General features: G+C 32.5%; 1 protein-coding gene across 6 annotated transcripts in view; it reads left to right on the top strand.

Moving 5' to 3' along the window:
- The first annotated feature begins 165 nt into the window (after nt 1-165).
- LOC123713028 (phosphatidylinositol 4-kinase alpha) overlaps nt 166-20,228 on the top strand; it is a 28,037-nt gene continuing 7,974 nt past the window's right edge. Inside the window, exons 1-31 of one of the 6 annotated variants that reach the window (XM_045666500.1) lie at nt 166-365; nt 812-1,022; nt 1,178-1,899; nt 2,028-2,141; nt 2,948-3,125; nt 3,602-3,655; nt 4,023-4,123; nt 4,530-4,674; nt 4,950-5,142; nt 5,389-5,499; nt 5,569-5,742; nt 6,487-6,697; nt 6,923-7,034; nt 7,345-7,356; nt 8,050-8,323; nt 8,782-8,883; nt 9,109-9,310; nt 9,645-9,782; nt 10,144-10,248; nt 11,176-11,367; nt 12,076-12,295; nt 13,085-13,285; nt 13,931-14,063; nt 14,281-14,355; nt 14,750-14,979; nt 15,742-15,869; nt 16,614-16,760; nt 17,404-17,585; nt 18,535-18,664; nt 19,026-19,205; nt 19,747-19,867. In XM_045666500.1, coding sequence (XP_045522456.1) covers nt 282-365; nt 812-1,022; nt 1,178-1,899; nt 2,028-2,141; nt 2,948-3,125; nt 3,602-3,655; nt 4,023-4,123; nt 4,530-4,674; nt 4,950-5,142; nt 5,389-5,499; nt 5,569-5,742; nt 6,487-6,697; nt 6,923-7,034; nt 7,345-7,356; nt 8,050-8,323; nt 8,782-8,883; nt 9,109-9,310; nt 9,645-9,782; nt 10,144-10,248; nt 11,176-11,367; nt 12,076-12,295; nt 13,085-13,285; nt 13,931-14,063; nt 14,281-14,355; nt 14,750-14,979; nt 15,742-15,869; nt 16,614-16,760; nt 17,404-17,585; nt 18,535-18,664; nt 19,026-19,205; nt 19,747-19,867 — 5,182 coding nt within the window. In that variant the 5' untranslated portion in view covers nt 166-281. Of the gene's footprint in view, nt 366-811; nt 1,023-1,177; nt 1,900-2,027; nt 2,142-2,947; nt 3,126-3,601; nt 3,656-4,022; nt 4,124-4,529; nt 4,675-4,943; nt 5,143-5,388; nt 5,500-5,568; nt 5,743-6,486; nt 6,698-6,922; nt 7,035-7,344; nt 7,357-8,049; nt 8,324-8,781; nt 8,884-9,108; nt 9,311-9,644; nt 9,783-10,143; nt 10,249-11,175; nt 11,368-12,075; nt 12,296-13,084; nt 13,286-13,930; nt 14,064-14,280; nt 14,356-14,749; nt 14,980-15,741; nt 15,870-16,613; nt 16,761-17,403; nt 17,586-18,534; nt 18,665-19,025; nt 19,206-19,746; nt 19,868-20,228 lie in introns of all 6 variants that reach the window. The other 5 variants (XM_045666499.1, XM_045666502.1, XM_045666501.1 and 2 more) reach the window with 5 other exon arrangements.

Here is a 20,228-nt window from a genome sequence, read left to right as displayed (position 1 = left end):
ACGATATTTAATCTCAAGTTTTAAATCCATATATATGTAGCGATGAATACAGATATAATATAAAAAAATCATTCTAATGTTGTAATTTTGATGGTTAGAGTTCAGAGTTGTCATTGTCAATCAAATGTCAACCGTCAGGCTTTGATCAATGAAACTTTAAAAATAATGATTTGTGAGAGAAAGAAGAAACTGCTACGATACTACTATGATTAAATATTTTCTAATTTCTTGAATTAGATATGTATATTATATCAAAACGAGTTTAAATACAGCTACGAGAAATGGACGAAAACGATTTCTTTAGACAGACAGTCCAACACTTAGCGAGATGTCTTTCCTCCTTGAATCCAACACCTTGGGAGAAGGTACTGTAATTTATTTTGTAATATTGTTTACTAGATATTGTAATTGTATACGTCTGACTGATTCCTTCATTATTCAGTAATAAAACTAATCACAACATGTACACTTTATTACCTGTTTGTTTAAGTACTAGAATATATGACCTCACCTAATTATGACATAAGCATTATAGTTAGATTTAAGTAAAAAAAATTGAACATAATGTGATTTCAATATTGATGACAAAGGTTATCTACCTTCGTGATTATTACATTTATTAAATGCAATACTAAATTTAAACTAATATTATATAATGTTTTAAAATTGAAACAGTAAAATTAATTTAAAAAAAAAAAACATTTATTGAAAAGTAGAGGTTTTTACCTAAGTTCTCAAAAAAAATAATTTTAGAAAAATATGTGTTTGTAGGTGACATAAGTTGCAGCTGATGTGTAAATTATACTTCCAGGTGAACACATTATTTATGTTATGTCCTCAAGTCAGCTCACCATTTGTGGTAACTTCAAGGAGTCAGGAAGCTAGCATAGCACTTGGTCTTTACTTCCTTCAGAGTGGATTGCAACATCAAGAAAAACTCTTGCCTTATTTCCTAAAAGTATTAAAATGTCTTACAAATGCACAATTCCAGGAACCTATGTGTAGAATTAAGTCTGGCGATCGTGAGTATGCAATAAATAGTATTACAAATTCAAGGGCAGGGCCATTTTATTAATCATTCTTTGTATATTTTACTTTGAAGTTAAAGTAATTATTAATGACATGTAACTCATATTAAACATGATAATAAATGTTTTTTATTTGTATTTGTTTTCAGGAATCCCTATGTCTGAGAAATTCAGCTTCTGTTTAAATACACTTCTCTCAGATGTTGCATCAAAAAATCCATCTCTACGTGAAGAAATCATCACTGCTCAAATAGAGCTTATGTCAAATCTCACTAAAATTGTAATCACCTGTTTTGAAAGTAAAGATTACAATAATACATCAAAACTTCAGTTATGTAAGAGTACAGTGCCAATTCTTATAGGACTTGCAAGGTCTATGGGTAGATATCCAACTGTTGAACCATCTTTACTATGCAGATTATTCCCGCAACCTAGTAGTCCAGTTCGATCTAAAGAACCAGAACCTAACTTTGAATATGCTACATTAGATAAGAAGAGACGATTTAACCAATTCCGACCAATTATTCCTCGATCATTATCTGGAAATTTAAATCCAAATACAGAGACAATCATAGAAAATGGTTCAGATACAGTTGACAGTGGGCGTGGGACTCTAAAGAGAAGTTCTTTACAAAGCTATCACTCAGTACCTTATGACCCTACAACATATTTCTTTCATAAGTTTGGATCTAGCTTTAACCAGTTTCCATACATGAGATTTCCTGAATCTCCAGAAAAGAGGATTGGTGTCCCATTTTATGTAACATATCTACAATCAATTTTATCATTAGCAAAGAAATTGTTGACAAGAGATTTATTAGCATTTTTGGATGAGGAGGCAGAAGATATTCATGCATCGGGACAAATTCAAGTAAGTTGATGTAATCCGGCAGTAAATAGTATTAGTCAATGATTACTGGCAAAATTGTTAGCAAAGTTAGCCTCCAATAATAGTTTAATAGTGTACTATTATTTTTATTGGACCTATTGATGTTACAGGTATTTCCATACAAGTCATTTTCTGAAACATTAAATCTAGTCATGGTAACATTGCTACGTGATATTTTACAAAACCAAAAAGACCTACCAGGACCATTTACAAAGGATGTACAGGTAAAGTTTATATATTTTAATTATGATTTATAGTTCATTTCATATATGTTATTATAAATTGAAAAAGTAATATAGGTAACACTGAAAATGTTTAGCAATAATAAAAAACGCTTTAATGTAGAAAGTTGCCAATACTTTTATTGTTTTTCGAAGTAATCTACGTTCCTCTCTACACATGGTCGCATTTGATTGAACCCCTGAGAAAAGCAGTAGGCCCATGCTTCCTTAGGGGTCTTCTATGCCATTTTCGTACGCTTTCACCGCATCTTCAGGGCTCGTGAAGGACGTCCCTCACGCGGATCATCATTGAGATTGCTACGTCCATGCTTAAACTTGTTAAACCTATTGTTAATAGTAGCACGAGATGGGGTTTCATTAAGAAATGCCTTTCATAGCTTTGTTATAGAATAAGCCCACAACGAAAGTCATAACAAATCATTGACCGAACATTTTGTCGCGTTAGGTTAATTTTCACGTGTGACAAGAGTTTTAGATTTGCCGCCAACTCACAAAAACAAATGAGAAATGAATGCCATGCAATGTAGTATACATTAAATTGAAATTCAAAAAAACTGGCCAGTTCTAAACATTTTCAGTGTTATCCACATAGCTTTTTTATGCAAATGTTCTGGTGCAGATTGGTGTCAATTTGGTCAATAGCATCAATTAGATTAATTTCTTACAGATCTATTTTAAGAACTGTTATTATTTGAATAGACATTATACTTGTACAGCATGGAGATGCTAATTTTTAACCTTAATAGTAAATAATTAAATAAAGAATAGTCTTAATATATATTTTGCAGGAATTTGTTAAATGTTTGTTCCTAAGTGGTCAAACAGAGTTACAGAGTAGGCACCATGATGCTTCTGAGAAGGAGGATAGAGAAACAAACTTTGCTACTGTGAATAAATTTAAAGTCAATGTTATGGCTAATTCAGCCTGCGTTGATCTCTTAGTATGGGCTATTGGAGATGAGACAGGTAAATATTTTGTCCGTTGCTTGATCTTGTTTAAAATTGTGAAGAGTCATACATTTTGATATACTTTAAAGTGGTATCATATCATAATATATATATATATTGAAAATATGTTGTGCTATTAAAAAATTACGGACCAACTAATATTCTTGAAAACAATTGATCTTAATGCCACAATTTAATCTGTGTAATTTAAAAAAAAAATGGCCTCTTTAAAAAACCTCAATTCAGTTCATATTCTATGCAGCACTACAATGACATTATTTATTAAAGCAGTCTTATCCAGAAACTTTGTATCGTTAAGCTATATATATGTCTATTTTTATTTTCAAATGTATATGAGTGAAAGGATCAAAACATCCAGATATTTGAGGCTTATATGTTTATGAAAAAGTTCTATACATCTCTTTTCAATCAGAGATTTTCATTTCTCTTATAAATATGTAGCTTCTTAATATATATTTTATTGGTTATAACAGTGGATGACGACTATGACGTGCCAGCCCTTATAAATGCTCTTACAATATTAATAGGTATAATTTTTAGGAGTGAGTTTTCCCTATTGACTAAAACAATCCTCATCTGATATTTAGGATAGAGATTTTTTATGTGATTCCAGTATTGTGTTGTGACAGATGTGACAAAATTCAAACTTACGACATATCTAATGCTTTCTTGTGTGTTTTTAGATTTAGAAAATTAAATCACAATTTCCCTAGTCATCAGTATTGTTTTTCAGCATTTTAAAAATACTAACAAACCAATCATTTCCTAATTATTTGCATTTATTTCCTTGTAAAATGTTTCGTTTCCTGAGCAAACTTTTTGGAACATATAATTGAAGTTTTATAAAAGCAATTTCGTTATGGAAACTTTAAAAAATCTATTATATATTTCCAGGAGCGGATTCACTTTGTGGTCGATTGACAGAGAAAATTAATTCCAATCATAATCATAAATTAATCTTGGCTCACATGCCATTGCTCATGGTTTGCTTAGAGGTAAGTGGCCAAGGAAGACTACTACGTCACATTTTAATTATGCAATAAAATAAAAAAAAATAAAAAAATCAATGGCGCTACAACATTTTTAGGTCTTGGCCTCAGATTTCTGTATCTGTTTCATGATCATTTGTTAATCGAATTGGCAAGTAGGTGAGCAGCCTTCTGTGCCTGATGCACTCGACTTTTTGGGTCTAAGGCAAGCCGGTTTGCTCACGATGTTTTCCTTCACCGTTCGAGCGAGTGTTAAATGCGCACTTAGAAAGAAAATCCATTGGTGCACAGCCGAAGATCGAACCTACGTCCTCAGGGATTAGAGTCGCACACTGTAGCCACTAGGCCAACTATACTCTATGCAATAAAATACTAAAGAAAATAAAATAATTTGCATTACTTTTTGTTTCAGGGTCTCGGTAAATTGGCAACAAAATTCCCTACTATAGCAAATACTTCAATTTATTGTCTCCGAGATTTTCTCGTCACTCCATCTCCTATTCTGTTTAAACTCCACAAGCTAGAACTAGAAAGATCTGGGAAAGATCATATAAAAGGTACATTTGTAACTTTAAATTCGTTTGAGAGGACCATAAAATCAAGTAACATGTTTAGTGAGAATCAAATACTAGTTTGTTTACCACGTATAGTATATTGAGTATTTTACTTAGAAATAAATACAATTTGAAATTTATAGCGTTGCTGCTTGGAAACTAATTATCAAAAGCGTTTGCGTTCAGTCTTATTCATGATTTCGATGTTAGGAATCACTTCTAAAGCAGCTGTTCCGATAAGCAACAGTGTATGCTAAAATAAATAATTAAAGTTTCAGTTCAAACCAAAGAACCCGGAGTAACAGATACGGGTGCACCCACAAAGTCAACTCCCTTCGAAAAGCTTCGAGATGCAGCCATAGAGAATCTGTGTGTTGCTCTGGATGCCGCATTATCTGTGGATCCATATTGTGTTCCCGCGCTTGTTGGTTCTGTCAGTAACAGACTGTTTACCGCTGAAACTAGTGACAGGTATACTGTTATAATTTTAATGTATTTCGTTAATAACTAAATTATTCAAGTTAAATATTATTTTAAAGTTTTTGAGTAGTAGCAACGTTTTTAAAAAAACATTTTACATGGACAAGAACCTAGGAAATTAATTAATTTTTCCTCACATAAAAATTTTCTTTATTTGTAAAGTAAAGATCAAAATTTAAATAAAATGTAAATTTATTAAATCTGTAAGGTTTTAAACATCAATATTTTTTTGTTCAGTGAATCCTCGTTAATCAGCACAAATATTGTGATTATGCTGGGCCATGTAGCAGTTGCGTTAAAAGATACACCAAAAACTACAGAGACAATATTACAATTCTTCCAACAACGGTGAGTATTTATTACATTAAAAAAATTGTCGTTCTAAATTCAAAAGTTTGACGTTTTTCTTTATTTTAGGTTATGCCGATCACCGTCTTCCTTGGACACGTTGATAGTGGACCAGCTCGGGTGTATGGCCCTTGCGAGTCCCGAAGGTCCAGCACACGATGAAATCATGCGAATGTTCACTGTTATCACGGTGGAGGCAGCCAGTGCTTCTTACCAGCATACTGATGACAGGAAACAATACCGGTAAGTTTTAACCTATGCTGATAATTAAGTAATAGGCATTGAAATGGTAATAAATATTCACTTTGATTCAAATTTATAACAATAATACTATTAACTTTATAATATATTATATTAACTTATTTTTTTAGTTTTAGTACTGTGTGGATCAAAGCGTAGTTGGCGATTTAACTAAAACTTGAAATAAAAATGCATTTAATGCAAAAAAATGTGTGTACTATTGTACACACGTAAGAAGTGAAACTTCTTTATGACTTTATTTTTCTAAAAATGATCTACTATATGCAACTTTACAGAAATTGGTTACATAAAGTTCAATTAGATAAAGTTTAACGAAAGGCTTTTATTACCATAGACATGAATACAAATAATACAATTATTTCATTTTACCTTACTACTGAGATTTTTACAGAATTTAATTAATTGTAATAGAATTATTACTATCATTGTTATCGTTATTATATATTTTCGTTATTAATGGCTTCGAATCTCTTCGAATCAACCGTGGTAGGGACAAGAAAAAGAAGGCGCGTAACCGAAAAATGTGACGCGTAACCGAAAAGTGTGACGGTATTTTTTTGCCAACGCCGATAAAGAAGTTCCACTTCAATAATAAAGATGTGTTGGTATTCGTTTTATACTATGATCATTTTACTTTCAGAAATTAAATATTCCAGACAATTTCGGTAGGTAGAATGATGAGTTCAAAAAATTAGATCTCCGTTTAAAACTTTGTAATATTTCTAGACATGTGTCCGGTGCGGTTCTAAACGCTCTTGCGAATATAGCGGCAAATGTAAGAGGAACAAATGCTCGACATGAACTATTGATACGTCTATTGGAATTGTTCGTTCAACTTGGCCTTGGAGGAGAAAGGGCTACGGATCGATCACCAGCGCCGGTTTTAAAAGCGTCAGGAAGTGCGGGAAATTTGGGTGTGCTTATTCCAGTTATAGCGGTACGAATATATTATAATAATATCTTCATCTACGTAATATATAAATATTTTCAATTTAAACCTATACAGTAAGTTATTATAGTATGAAAAACTTAAATGGGCAAATTTGGAACTAGTAGCTCATATATGGGACCCCTATAATACATACTGATTTGCTCATCCTGTTATAACATTAAAAATAGTGATAACATAAAAAGTATCTCATATTTAGTTTTTCTCCTACAGGTTCTAGTCAAACGATTGCCACCCATAAGAAACCCAAAACCTCGATTGCATAAGCTTTTCAAAGACTTTTGGCTATACTGCGTAGTAATGGGATTTACAGCAGCTGAATCAGGTGAATAGAGATTTATTTATATATTTTATAAATTGTTTTAATTGCTCGATTTTCAACTCGACTCTTTATAGAATAAAAGCACTTTCCATTGAACGTATGCACATGACCTGTGCTCTATTGTATGTGGACGAGTTAAATTATGTTATTGTCATTTTAACTATTACTGTGAATTGTATTCTTGCTAGGATCAATAGTTTCAGAGCTAAAAAACATAAATATTTTGTTGTTAAATTTTTCTCGTCCGCCATCTTGAAATTATTTGTCTATACTCAAATTTTTATTATTGTCTCTTCTATGGCCAATCCTGTAGCTATGCGAAAGCGTGAGTAAACATGCTTTTAGAGTTGTTTTAGAATCCATGTATTTGTGTTGTTGTTCATGTAGTTTTGAAACATATGGAGGCGAGGGGATTGGCTCCCAATTGGTTACTTTAAAGATATCTGGAATATTCTCTGCATTTTTACGTGTAATATAGAAATTTTACTGTCCAGTAGTATGTGTGTCTTCTATCATTGCAATATAGTATAGTTGATTGAGTTATCGCTTTTCTTTTACTGAGTTTAGCTATGTTGTTCGAGTTGTAAGGACATTGAGCGTTTCATTAAACTTCAAATGAATTGATGAGAAAATGAAATGTTCGTGGCTAGCCATGTTCTAGTAGTTGTATTTTCGGCTTTTTGTAATTTCTATTATGAAGTAATATTTTATAATTTTATTATAACCAAAACAATTAGTTCGTTACGACTATATATATCGAAATAGAATAGAATATTTCGTCTTGTTCATAGTCGTTTCATAAGGATAAAAACGTCATTGTTTCAAATAAGATTAAATATTAAAATTGTCATTAGTTGAATTAACGAATATGAATGGGCGTGCTTTTGATTTTTTTTTGTACAGAAATATCTGATGTGAGTTTTTCATTGTTGCCTAATACTAATTACGCATATGAGCATGTAAAAAACATCTCACAGAATATTTGATATAGAAAAGTCCTAACAAAAGTTTTCTATAGGTCTATGGCCGCAAGAATGGTATGCGGGAGTAAAAGAGATAGCGGCGAAATCACCTTACCTTGTCTCTCAAACGTCGTTGCGTTCCGAAATGCGAACGTATCAGTACACGTCAGCTGTCAGAAATGACTCGGTATCAATAAATGAGTTGCAAGAATTGAAAACGCAGATTTTGAATCTGTTAGACCATCAACCGGATGTTACAGTGATTGTTAATAAGTTGACGTTTGCGCCGTGTATGTATCTACTCAGCGTTTATTGGCTGGAATCCTTAAGGTATATTATTTATGAACCGTTTCCCATACTAGACAATTGACATTTCTTTTTTATATTTGGCTACTTAGTAATATAGAAAACACTTTTTAAACGGATTGAAGCTATGTATTATTATTATAAACGTATAATTATTTACATTTTTTTCCGACGTTTCGCGTGTTTACAGCGTGCGTGGTCACGGTTAAAATTATGTAAATAATTATAAGTTTATAATAATAATACATAGCTTCAATCCGTTCAAAAAGTGTTTTCTAAATGTGTAAAAGCTATGTTAACAAAAGGCAATACTATGTACTTAGTAAGTCCTGATCATTTGAATTATCTTGAGTACTAATAAACCTTGTATTTATAGGGAATTGTAGATTATCAATAAAATTGACATAGTAGAGTCGTGATACTCGAAACTATAAAATAATTATTTATACAAACATCAGGTTTTGTAAGGCTTTTTATTTTAGAGTATCCAACTCACCAGAACCAAGTTTACAACCAATTATTGAGTATTTGAGTGATACAGCACTACAGAAAGAAAAGAGTGGTATGTGGCAATGTGTTGCCAGGTATGTTATAATTATAATATAAACTAAAATATTCATTTAATATTCAATGAAATTGTACCTAATTTGGTTTGCATCAGAATGCACTTTTTAACGAGACATCTACACAAATATTTTATTATATATTTTTTTAATATGTAGACAATATACAGTCTGTAGTATATCTAGAAATACTGAACTGGTTTTTAATTATTATTCATAAATTTGAATTGAATATTTGTTTTTTAGCGTTGGCGATAAAGTATTCCAGAAATTCTTGGACGTCATGTCGGCAAAGGTTAAAGATGAATCTCGAGAAAGGGAATTGGAGTTGCACGCGCAATTTTTGCTTGTCAACTTCAATCACATACATAAACAAATAAGAAGAGTCGCTGATAAGTGGCTGGCTGGACTTGTTGATAGATTTCCACATCTATTATGGAATTGTCGGGTAAAGCCATACTTAATAATAAAAATACTAAACTTCAGTGGATTAGAACGTCTTTTGTTATTTTTTCTTGGACATATTTATGACTTACGGAGCTTATACTTAAGTCACGACTGTGATTTGTACCCTAAGGTTACTTAACAATATTTCCTTTCATCACCTCTAAGAGTCGAACGTTTGATAATACGCAAAATATACCACTTGCTAGCATCTTTTTTCGTACTTACGAAATGGATTTTCAAAGTTAGTTATTGACCTAATAATATATTAGTCAAATGTGTTTATATATCAGACTGATTTTCTTTAATTACCATACTTTTATATGTTCTTTTTATAGGTTCTTTGGTCGATGTTAGATATATTACAAGTACTGAGCTTCAGTTTGGACTTGGATGAAAATCAAGAGACGCCGCTACTTAAAGTACCGGATACTGACTTTACATTGCAACTCCAAGATACGCTGGAAGGGAGAGAGGTATAAAATAAACAACAAAATACTAAAAATAATTAATGATAACATTCAGAGCATGTCAAATAATTTATTGGCGCGCAGGAGTCATTCTTAAAATAAATCTACTCAGAATCTTACCTTTAGTGATGGAGCGAAACTTAAGGTAAATTTTAAGTGTACATTACTGATAATTATCGTGTATTATAGTTCAAATTTTTCAATAGGACCAAATTAGTCCTAATAAATCACTCAAATTAAGTAATTCATTCGGTCCTTCCAAATCTAATACATACACACAAATTATTGAGATTTTTTACTTGATCGTTGGGAATTATTTAATAGTCGGGTTAAATACATATGTGTTTATAATAATTAAATGTTACAGAGTATTGTGAAAGACTTCGCAGACAGATGCCACGGGATCGTGCAAGAGGCTATGAAATGGGCGCCGCAGTCCACGAGGTCACATTTGCAGGAATATTTGAATCAGGTATGTAATTATAAAGACATATTAAGAAGGTTAATATTTTGTCACTACTGGGTATAATAAGGCTTATTTGAATCATGTAGTTATGAAATGGGATATACCATGTAGATACAGATTTTTTTTATATTTCTATATACATATATAGGTATTATATGAAACGATGAAGCGTGTTATATACCCTTTACGATAAGTTGACAATTCATAAGAAAAAGAAGTTCCTCAGATGTTTTACAGATTATTTATTTATTAAAGTTTACCTCATCATACATTATAATATATTTACAGTATATGTTACAAGCTATCTTTTCTAAAGTGACTGTACGAGCCAAGGCTGTAAATTTTGCTCACTAAGGCTTACTTAGTTTTATAAGCGTGATGATCCCTATGTACATGCCAAGGTTCGTACATTTTGCTCTTTTACAATCGTAACAATTTCCTATGTTTGTACGTGCCATGGCTGTACATTTTGATCACTTATAAGCGTGACGATTTCCCAAATCGTCGGAGTTACACCCCGAGAGCATAGCCAGACGTATACACTCTCTTTGACTGTTAAAATTGTATTCATTCGGAACATAGCAATTAGCACGTCGTTATTGCGCTCATATTCTATTGTAACACGCGAGTGGTTAATATAGAATATGAACGCAATAACAATAAACCTCTATTATTTAAAGCACCCCGATGACCCAGGAACCGTACATTTTGGTCCTTCGAGCCGGATATGAACCAGCGACCTATTTATTTTTGTAAACATAAATGTAAGAAAAAAATAAAATACAATAAAAATATTCGTATTTTTGCTTATTGTTAAGCAAAAAATTACCAGCAAAACAGCGGAATAGGTATAAGATAGGCACTTAACAACTTACAATACATCGATTTAAATTGATTTTTGGACACTATAGAACTTTAATTTATGTTTTTCAGGTTCCCAATTCGACCCTCTGGCATCACTGCGGACTAGCCCTTGCAATAAATGCCTTACTGGGCGCAGCCGGTCTAAATAGAATGTCGGCCCCCCTACCACGAGCGGCGTTAGACAAACGACCACCCTGTGTCACGCAGGATTCAGCAGCGTTACTCGCTGTTGTATCGCAACGGAGTCGCTATGTTGGAGAGGTGAGTTACGTGGTAGGCGGGTTCTATACAATCGTAAACAACACCAAAAACATTCAACGGTAATTACGTTCGGTGGCGATTTTTTGTATCGAGATAAATATATAGTTTAAATAAAAAAATTGTTTGAAGCTGGGTAACAACTGACTTTAATGGTTTAAAATATGAGGTTAGAACTAACCCAAAATTAGGGCATGCGACGCTACCAAAAACAAACTTGGCTTATCTAACGGTTCTTAAATCTAAATGACACTTATGTTATTGGACATTATAGGAAACAAGAATGTTAAAATAATATAAGTGTGGTGAAAACTAAAGGGCTCATATTGGCTTCTATTGTGATGATTGTTTACGTTTATAATTAGTAACTAAAATTTTTATATGTAATTTAACTAAAGTTTGGTTACATAACTCGGTTAATAACACAGTTACATTTATTTTCGAGTGGTTTACACCCCTTGACTAAGCCCATCATAACAGCAATATTATCTTTAATTTAATTCCAAAAATTAAAATAATCGTCATATAATAAAGCTATCCTGCCGTGCCTAACTTCTTTTTAGAGAAGTGGTAATCCGAAATAACTGCCCAAATTCCAAGTAAGAATTTAGATTTATATGAATAAAAAAAACATTGCATTAATTTAAACAATTTTTACTCATATCTTCATTAATATGAATTATTGCATCGTGTTTGCGCTGTTCATTAAAGGTTGCTGGTTCAGTGTCAGCGGAAGGCGGTGGGGAAGCGGCCTTATGGCGCGTTGGGAGTCGATTACTCACAACATTAAAGGAGGCCAGTTCTAGTGGTAGTGAAACAGCCCACAGGATCGCTCTGTGGCGCTGCACGGCACTTCTAGTACACGCAACGACGTTCTCTACGGGCGCTAGTTCCGCGTCGTCGACCGCCCGGTCTTTATTGCATAGTGTTGGTGAGTTAAGTTTGGTTGGGTTAGAACGGCTTTCTTTATCTCATTGATGGATAACTTTATATAAAGACTAGTTGCCCGCGCGAACTTCGTTTCTCCTTTATGTGGTTTTAGTTAGCCATAATACCGTGACACGAAATAATAATTTCACTGTATTATCGTCACTATAATTTGAATTTGATTTACACTTCGGTCTAAGTAACACGTTGTGGGCTATGCTAACACCAAAAATTAAAAAAAATAATTGAATTTCACGCTATGTCGTTTAATACAAGTAAATTTAATTTATACTTTCGCCTCAATAACACGTGGTAATCATGACATTGAATTGTAGCTTATATGACACGTTTGTCGGTTTACCATAGCAGTGCCATCTATTGATTACTTTCTCAAACCAGTCGAAAAGTATTGACATCTGTTAAAATCTTTTGGAGTAAACATATAATTGTGACTGTCAATTAATTGTAGACAAATAATTTGCAATAAAATAAAATTGCATCTATAATTAAAAATCTAAGCAATCCTATCTCTTAAGTTGGACCAGACTGCTCATGGTGTGCCAATTTAATTTAAAATCGGTTATGTAGTTTAGGAGTCCATCGCGGATAAACATCGTGACATGAGATTTATATATATTAACAAGATAGTGACTTTTTATTAGCTAACTGTGAACATTATGAGGTACATTTCGCAAAGGAGAAGTTGTTGGTATTTGAGACGTTTTGAATTGAAAAAAATATTATAGTTAATTTTATAATATTATCTAACCGTTTTTTTTTTATATTTACGTAGCATGGTCACAAGTGGACATCTTCACGGAAGATGCAGTGACGTCAGCAGTGGAGTGTTGGCAATGGCTGACCACGTCCAGACCGGATTTAGAGTTGAGGCTTATGCAGGAAATATTTGCGGCTTGGCAAAGTACCGTTGATAGAAAAATGGGTCTTTTTTCCAAGCAAATTACGGAGATCAGTCCACTTGCAGCATATGAAGGTATTATTTATTAATGCAGCTTATAATCGCCAATCTTCTATACAAACACAGACTAACTTTAAGCTTCTAATACCTTAACTCCCGTTGCGTACTTATAATAGAAGATGCTAGTTTTAGTACGTACAGGAATTTATATATAGAGTTCTTGTTTGATATTTAAAAAAAAACGTATATAAGTATATTACAATAACAGTAAACCAAAATTCTATATGATATTTTTTTAAGAACATTTTCCTTCTGTTCTAAGTTATTGATTCCTTGAAATATCTATATACATAGTGACAATCTTTTACAAATTAAGAAAAACACTTTTTGAACGGATTAAAGCTATGTATTATTATTAAATACTTATAATTATTTACATAATTCTAAATTTTAAATTTTTTTCGACGTTTCGCGTGCTTTTCAGCGTGCGTGGTCACGGTGACTGAAGACAAAAGGTGTTAAATGTCAAAAGTATCACAGCTGCAGAGAAAGTTGTTTTATCTATATTTATTGCCCCAAAGTCTAATCTTTTACAAGTTTTTTTATTACTAGTTATTGCCACAGTTATAATATAAGATATTGCAATCACAAAGATAATGACGCTCTTGAAAATCAGCTGCGAACTTACTTATATTACCGCCTACTAAAAATATTTTTCAGGTGCCAAATTAGAACCACGTCCACCATTCGTAGCTCCGCATGGAGTGTGGGTGAGGTACTTGTGTGAAGTGGCAGAAACGGCTAAATACAACAGTTTGGAAAAAGTAGAGATGCTGGCCAGTCTTTTGCATAGGTGAATTGCATTTACTTACGCGATTACTAGGAGTTTGATTCGTAAAAATCTAAATTCTTTAACTGCCTGATACATCTTGGCTTTATTAAAATACAGTATGTTTTGTTTATATTTTTCATAAATTTGTTATGCAGGATTTTTTTAGGCATTTTTAGTCCTGCATTTCGTACACACGTTCGTCAGTTCACTTTATCTTCTAAATAATATTATATTTCAGAACCCTACCAATTACAGTGGGTGATGTACGAGATCACATAAATAGACATGTCGATGCCGTTGGAGTACGATTCAAGTGAGTTTTTGATGTTTATGAAGGTTATTTAGGATTATAATTTTTTTTCAATTCGCCTTCCATCCTGTCGGCCAATTCTTAAAAGGAAGGCAACGCTAAGTGCACTAACATTAACTACTGGCATACTGCGTCCATGGGCAGTGTCTTTAACTATAATTGATATATTGTTCTCAGTATTCTCAGGTGACATACACACACGCACCCTTCTAACACTTACTCAAACACGCGTACATACCCTCTCCCATTATCACACTCACAATAAAATAAAAAAGATACAATATCTAATCATTTAAAGAAATAGAATTTGAATATTATAAGGATTTAGTTATCAAGATATCGGTTTAAGTTAACACAAGAAAAATATTTTTTAATTAAGAGTTTATAAAATTTTCAGACTTCTATCTTGCGGTCTGTCCCTACTGCAAGGTGACATTCTGCCTCGATCTCTTGCCCGGAATATCCTAAGAGAAAGAGTTTATAGCGCATGCCTCGACTACTTTTGTCGAGGCCTGCAATGCCCTTCAAAAGGTTCCAGAGAGTTAAGAGAAGACATAATTTCTCTTATTAAATTCTGGCAACTGATGCATTCCGACAAGAAATACTTGAAGAGCAGTGATATTGGAGGTAATGGTTTTGGAATACAATATATTATAATATTTCAGGTTGTCAACTCCATTTTTGACTTAATAACTTTTTTTATATAGTAATGTAACATTTACAACAGGTAGGTATATAAGGAAACTAGAGCAGTGGCTGAGAGTAACTTATCTAAAAGATATTTTTTTCAAAATAAAAGATTGTTGTTGTTCTTGTTTTATATTATGAGTAACATAAAAGTTATTGAGTCAATGATGAAGTTCTAATACTAAGTCGAAGATATTAACAATCTAAGTATGTTTCAATTGACCGGCTTGTTGCATACTGTTAATTTTTATTTGAGTATTTGCAAAATTTCCTCTACTTCCAAGTGGTTTTGGGCGTTTAGTCTAAGATTAAGAAAAAACCTCTTTAACAGGGCTTGCATGCCATCAGACAACTTACGTAATGCTCTACAAATATATGAGTTCATGCTGTTCGGAAGGAACTGGCTACCTTAACACAGGTACAAGCTAGGACGCCAGAGCCTCGCTACACTGTATCTAAAAAGTGCTTATTAATCTTTGTACGTAGTTCAGTACGTATACGTGTACGCTCTTTAATATAATACAAATAGTCGCCTTTTGCTATGTCTTTCAAAACATTTATATAAAATCCAAAAACTAAAAGTTCTTTATTCATAATAGTTGTGCACGTTTACGTATACGCAAGCCCTGTGACGTTTTACAATTTCACGTGTTGTAATATAGTCAAGTTTAATTTATTTAATTTTTATTTATTTGTTTTCAGCTGACTTTGAACTTATGCATGGACCGAGCAACCAGAGCCTCTATACATCAAATTCACCCACAGACAACAGATCTTCAGTGAACAGTAATGACATTGGAAATCGACAGACAACAGGCTGGATAAATACTGTAAGTATTATTTTAGTGGTCTGTGTCTAATGATCAGATAAATTGAAAATATTTCTTTTTTATTTTAAATGTTTTTATCCGAGATCAAAAAGGAGGTCTGTTGAACTTGTTATGGCATAATTTACATTTGAATGATATTTGGATATAATTTACACTTTCAAATACATGTGTTAAATTACATAAGTGTTTGTATGTTTGTCCACGATTTTCATAGACAACTAAGTCATATCGTGATGTAAGGAATATCAACTATATGAAAGTGCAGTCTATGTTAAGGAATATCAACTATATGAAAGTGCAGTCTAAGTTTTTGTGGCACGCATCTCTGGTTTTTTATAAATATAATAATAAATCAGTGGCGCTTCAACCTTTTCTGTGTAGATCTCAGATTTCTGAATCTGTTTTATGTTCATTTGTGATTCTAATATGCATGTAGGTGATCAGCCTCATGTGCCTGACACACGCCGTCAACTTTTTGGGTCTGGCCACTTTCGTCACGATGTTCCTTTACCGTTCAAGCTATTGTTGAATGCGCACATAGAGAGAAAGTCCATTGGTGCAGGCACTAGGCCTTTGCTTGAATTTTTATAGCTGCTATTTTGTAATACGTCGAAATTAAAGCAGAAGTATTCTAAAAGATTTCACGTTACTCTATACAAACTGGTATAGATATATTAGACCATTCATGGAACCATAGATACCATAGAGACCTTACCAATAATTTAAATAACGAACACTATCCAGGTTCCGATGTCGACAACGACATTGAGTAGTGGTGCGGGTAGCATCGCCGGAAAACGGTCCAATAGAAGTGTAAAGCCGCCAGCCAAGTCACAAGATCCCTTCGTGAAAGATTATGTTCGAAAACGAAACCTTATCCTGGAGTTAATGGTATGTTAGTAATCTATGATACACAGACATAGACATCTATGATACATGTTGACTGTATATTCTGCAAGTCTCAATAGAGGTAAGGCGCCGTGGCCGAGTAGGCCTGGAGTTTATATATCCGACCTCTTTGTTTTTTTTTAAATTATTATTTCTAATATAATAAACTAACTCGTGGATATCTTAAAATATGTACACAGTCGCGAGCAATTACTGACCGTTTCCTTTGCGATTACTTTGTTTTTTTTTATTAAGCTAATATTGTTTTAGTATTATTTATTATTTGGAACTAGTGGCACTGCAGCTCTTACCCTCAGATAACTGTATCTGTTTCGTGATCATTTGTTTTTTCTTCTAATAAGTAGGTGATCAGCCTTCTGTGCCTGGCCCGTCTACTTTTTGGGTCTAAGGCAAGCCGGTTTCCTCACAATTTTTTTGTTCATCGTACAAGCAGTTGGGAGATGGACCCTACGACTTTAGGGATGAAAGTGGCGCGCTGAAACCAACACTGTTACTTATTATATTCGATAACGACTCAGTTAAATTGTGTCGTACTTAAAAAAAAATTATATGTGTGTCAAGTCGTTATATATAAAAAATTAATAACACAATGATTACTACTACTACGTATATAATGTATTTTCAGGCAGTAGAAATCGAGTTCCTAGTGACATGGCATAATCCTCACAGTAGACCCGAGCAAGCGATTCCGGGTGAGGATAATATAACAACGTGGAGATCCAAGCCAAATACAGAAAGGACGTGGCGGGATTACACGAAATTGGCTTGGGAAATAAGTCCAACTTTGGCTGTGTTCTTACCTGAAAGGTAGGTGCGTTGTTGTCTTGGCTAATGCTTGACGAGGAACTACCCTCCAATTTTGATATTTTTTACCAACACCTGTAGGAATTCTTTTCAATGAATTTTACACTATATTCCGTTACAATTACTAATTAATAGTTTAATTACGTGTAGGTATGTACAGGGACATATTATTAACTAATAATAATATAAAATGAATCTTGCTATCTCGCTCTTACAACATAATTAATAACATTGATGAGAATATTGATAGATTTTACAGTAATCTTCATACTTACCGTAACTTTGTTTATCTCTTAATCAAGTTTAAGTTTTTTTTTATTTTATATAATATTTTTATTTTATTGTATATTTAAAGTTTTCTTGCTAGTTTGAAATTTTTATGTTCTAATATAATTGATGTGTATGTGTGTAAAATTGTGATGTCATATTTTCGTGGATATTTCAAGCGTTGTTGTTTTAATACTTAAAAATCATATAATGTACCTTGATATAACCAATTTGGGTGTATCCCTCCAAATTTAGAAGGAATCAAGATACCCAAGACACCAATACAGGGTTTTTAGGGGTTATGTTATTCAAGAAATTGATTTGTTTTTATTTAAAAAAATCCCACGCTTTTATACAATTAATATTAAACCTAGAATATACCAATAAACTAAACTCCAAAATCGGAATAACAGCTATTTATATTTAAATGTATTTTAAATTACACCTCAAACTGAGTATTCAATAGAAGCTGTATGTATTTTAAATGATGTTTAGTGTTATATAAAGTTTATCCTATATATATAACATTTTGTAAATTTTAAAACCATATTTGGCGTTTTAAAAGCGGTTCATATTGTCCGTTCTACGTCCTTGATTTGACAGTAAATGTAAATTTAAAAGCATATTTTTACTGACCTGAATATATGATATTTTGATTTTGTTTATAATTTAAATATCTTTTCAGGTTGAAAAACGACAGTATAGTCTCAGAGATAAAGCGTAAAGTCCAGTCACACCCAACATCGGTGTGCCACGTGCCTCAAGCTCTTAAATATCTCGTCACTACTGAAACTCTACTCAATGATGCGCATGAGGTAATAATTTGTTTTAAAAAATCTTGTAATGTTACTTCCATGATTTTTGACAAAATACCAAAAATCATGTGTATTATATGCAGCTCGTTTGCCTTTTTAGGTTAAATTCAGTTGAAAAGACAATTTTTTTAATTATGTTTAATTGTTTCTAGCTAAGGTTTTAGTACCATACCATTATATTTTTAATCAAAAGTCATTAGGGCCGGAACGGATTCAGAGTCGAGAGTATGACTCTCATATAAGTCCTGACTTACATGGACCTTACAATACGTTTCGGGCTCAAGAACCATGAGAAAAAACCCAGTGATCATTTTTTTTTTGTTTTTAATATGAAAATTTAAATAATATATTTAATCTTCAGCTCGTACATATGGTGACCTGGGCGCGAGTAAGTCCCGTTGAGGCTCTATCATACTTCAGTCGTCAATATCCACCACATCCGTTATCTGCTCAGGCGGCCGTGTCCACACTTACGTCCTACCCGTCTTCGGCAGTACTGCTGTACATTCCTCAGTTAGTACAGGCATTACGTCATGATACTGTAAGTAATTAGGTTTTATTTTTATATTGATGCATTTATCCATTTTCACAGTATATATATTTTGAATTATATATTTATTACAATAATGATACAAGGTTATATATCAATCTCGCTTTACGATAATGGTGTGCGGTAAAATTTTCTATTGACTTAAAACAGTATTAACATATTTTTCTACACAAAATTTTGTTTTACTTTAGACAATTATGTTTAAATTTAATTAATTATTAAAATATATATGATACGATACAAAGCTAATTTCTAAACAAATAATTCTTAATTATCCAAATAGAATAAAGATGTATACAGGCTACTACTTTTTATCGTCAATTTTAAATTGTCATACACGTTTTTTGCACGTCTTTTCAAATCAAAACCCGTTACAATTCTCAATTATAATATATGGTCCTTCGAGCCGGATAAGACCCAGTGATATGGATACAGCCCACTACACAAAACTTAATAAATACACGTCAAATACTGTATTTGTGGTAAGTGTCATATTAATTATAAATGCAATCTTACACTAGTATTTTTTCAGATGGGTTATGTTTCGGAACTAATAAAATCATTGGCAAAGAAATCTCAAGTTGTCGCTCATCAACTTATATGGAACATGCACACTAATATGTACACTGATGAAGAAATGCATAATAAAGACAGTGAGTTTTATTCAATTCCGTTTTGTTTATGTATATAAAAATCAACCTTACTGAAACGGTTTATGCATGATATTTTAATACATTTTCACAAGTAGACATTTCATGTAAAATACAAACCAAACAAGAATTAAGTGTCATACTATTATATTATTAAAGGATATGGACGAAATACGAATATATAATTTGCGTTTCCCAAATCTTTTTGCATGGCGTTTAAAGACGTTAACTGAACCTTAGCATCAATTATATCCAATATGAGTTTATATGCTTATTTTTTATTTTATTAAAGTATTCCTACAGCTACTCATTAAACAATATTCAAACAATAACATTATACACGAAAGCCAAAAACGGAATACAC

Source organism: Pieris brassicae, chromosome 8, assembly GCF_905147105.1.
Source record: "Pieris brassicae chromosome 8, ilPieBrab1.1, whole genome shotgun sequence".
In the NCBI taxonomy this organism is placed as follows: domain Eukaryota; kingdom Metazoa; phylum Arthropoda; class Insecta; order Lepidoptera; family Pieridae; genus Pieris; species Pieris brassicae.
The sequence above is the reverse complement of the archived record's forward strand: the minus strand, read 5'-3'. Positions and strand labels throughout refer to the sequence as shown.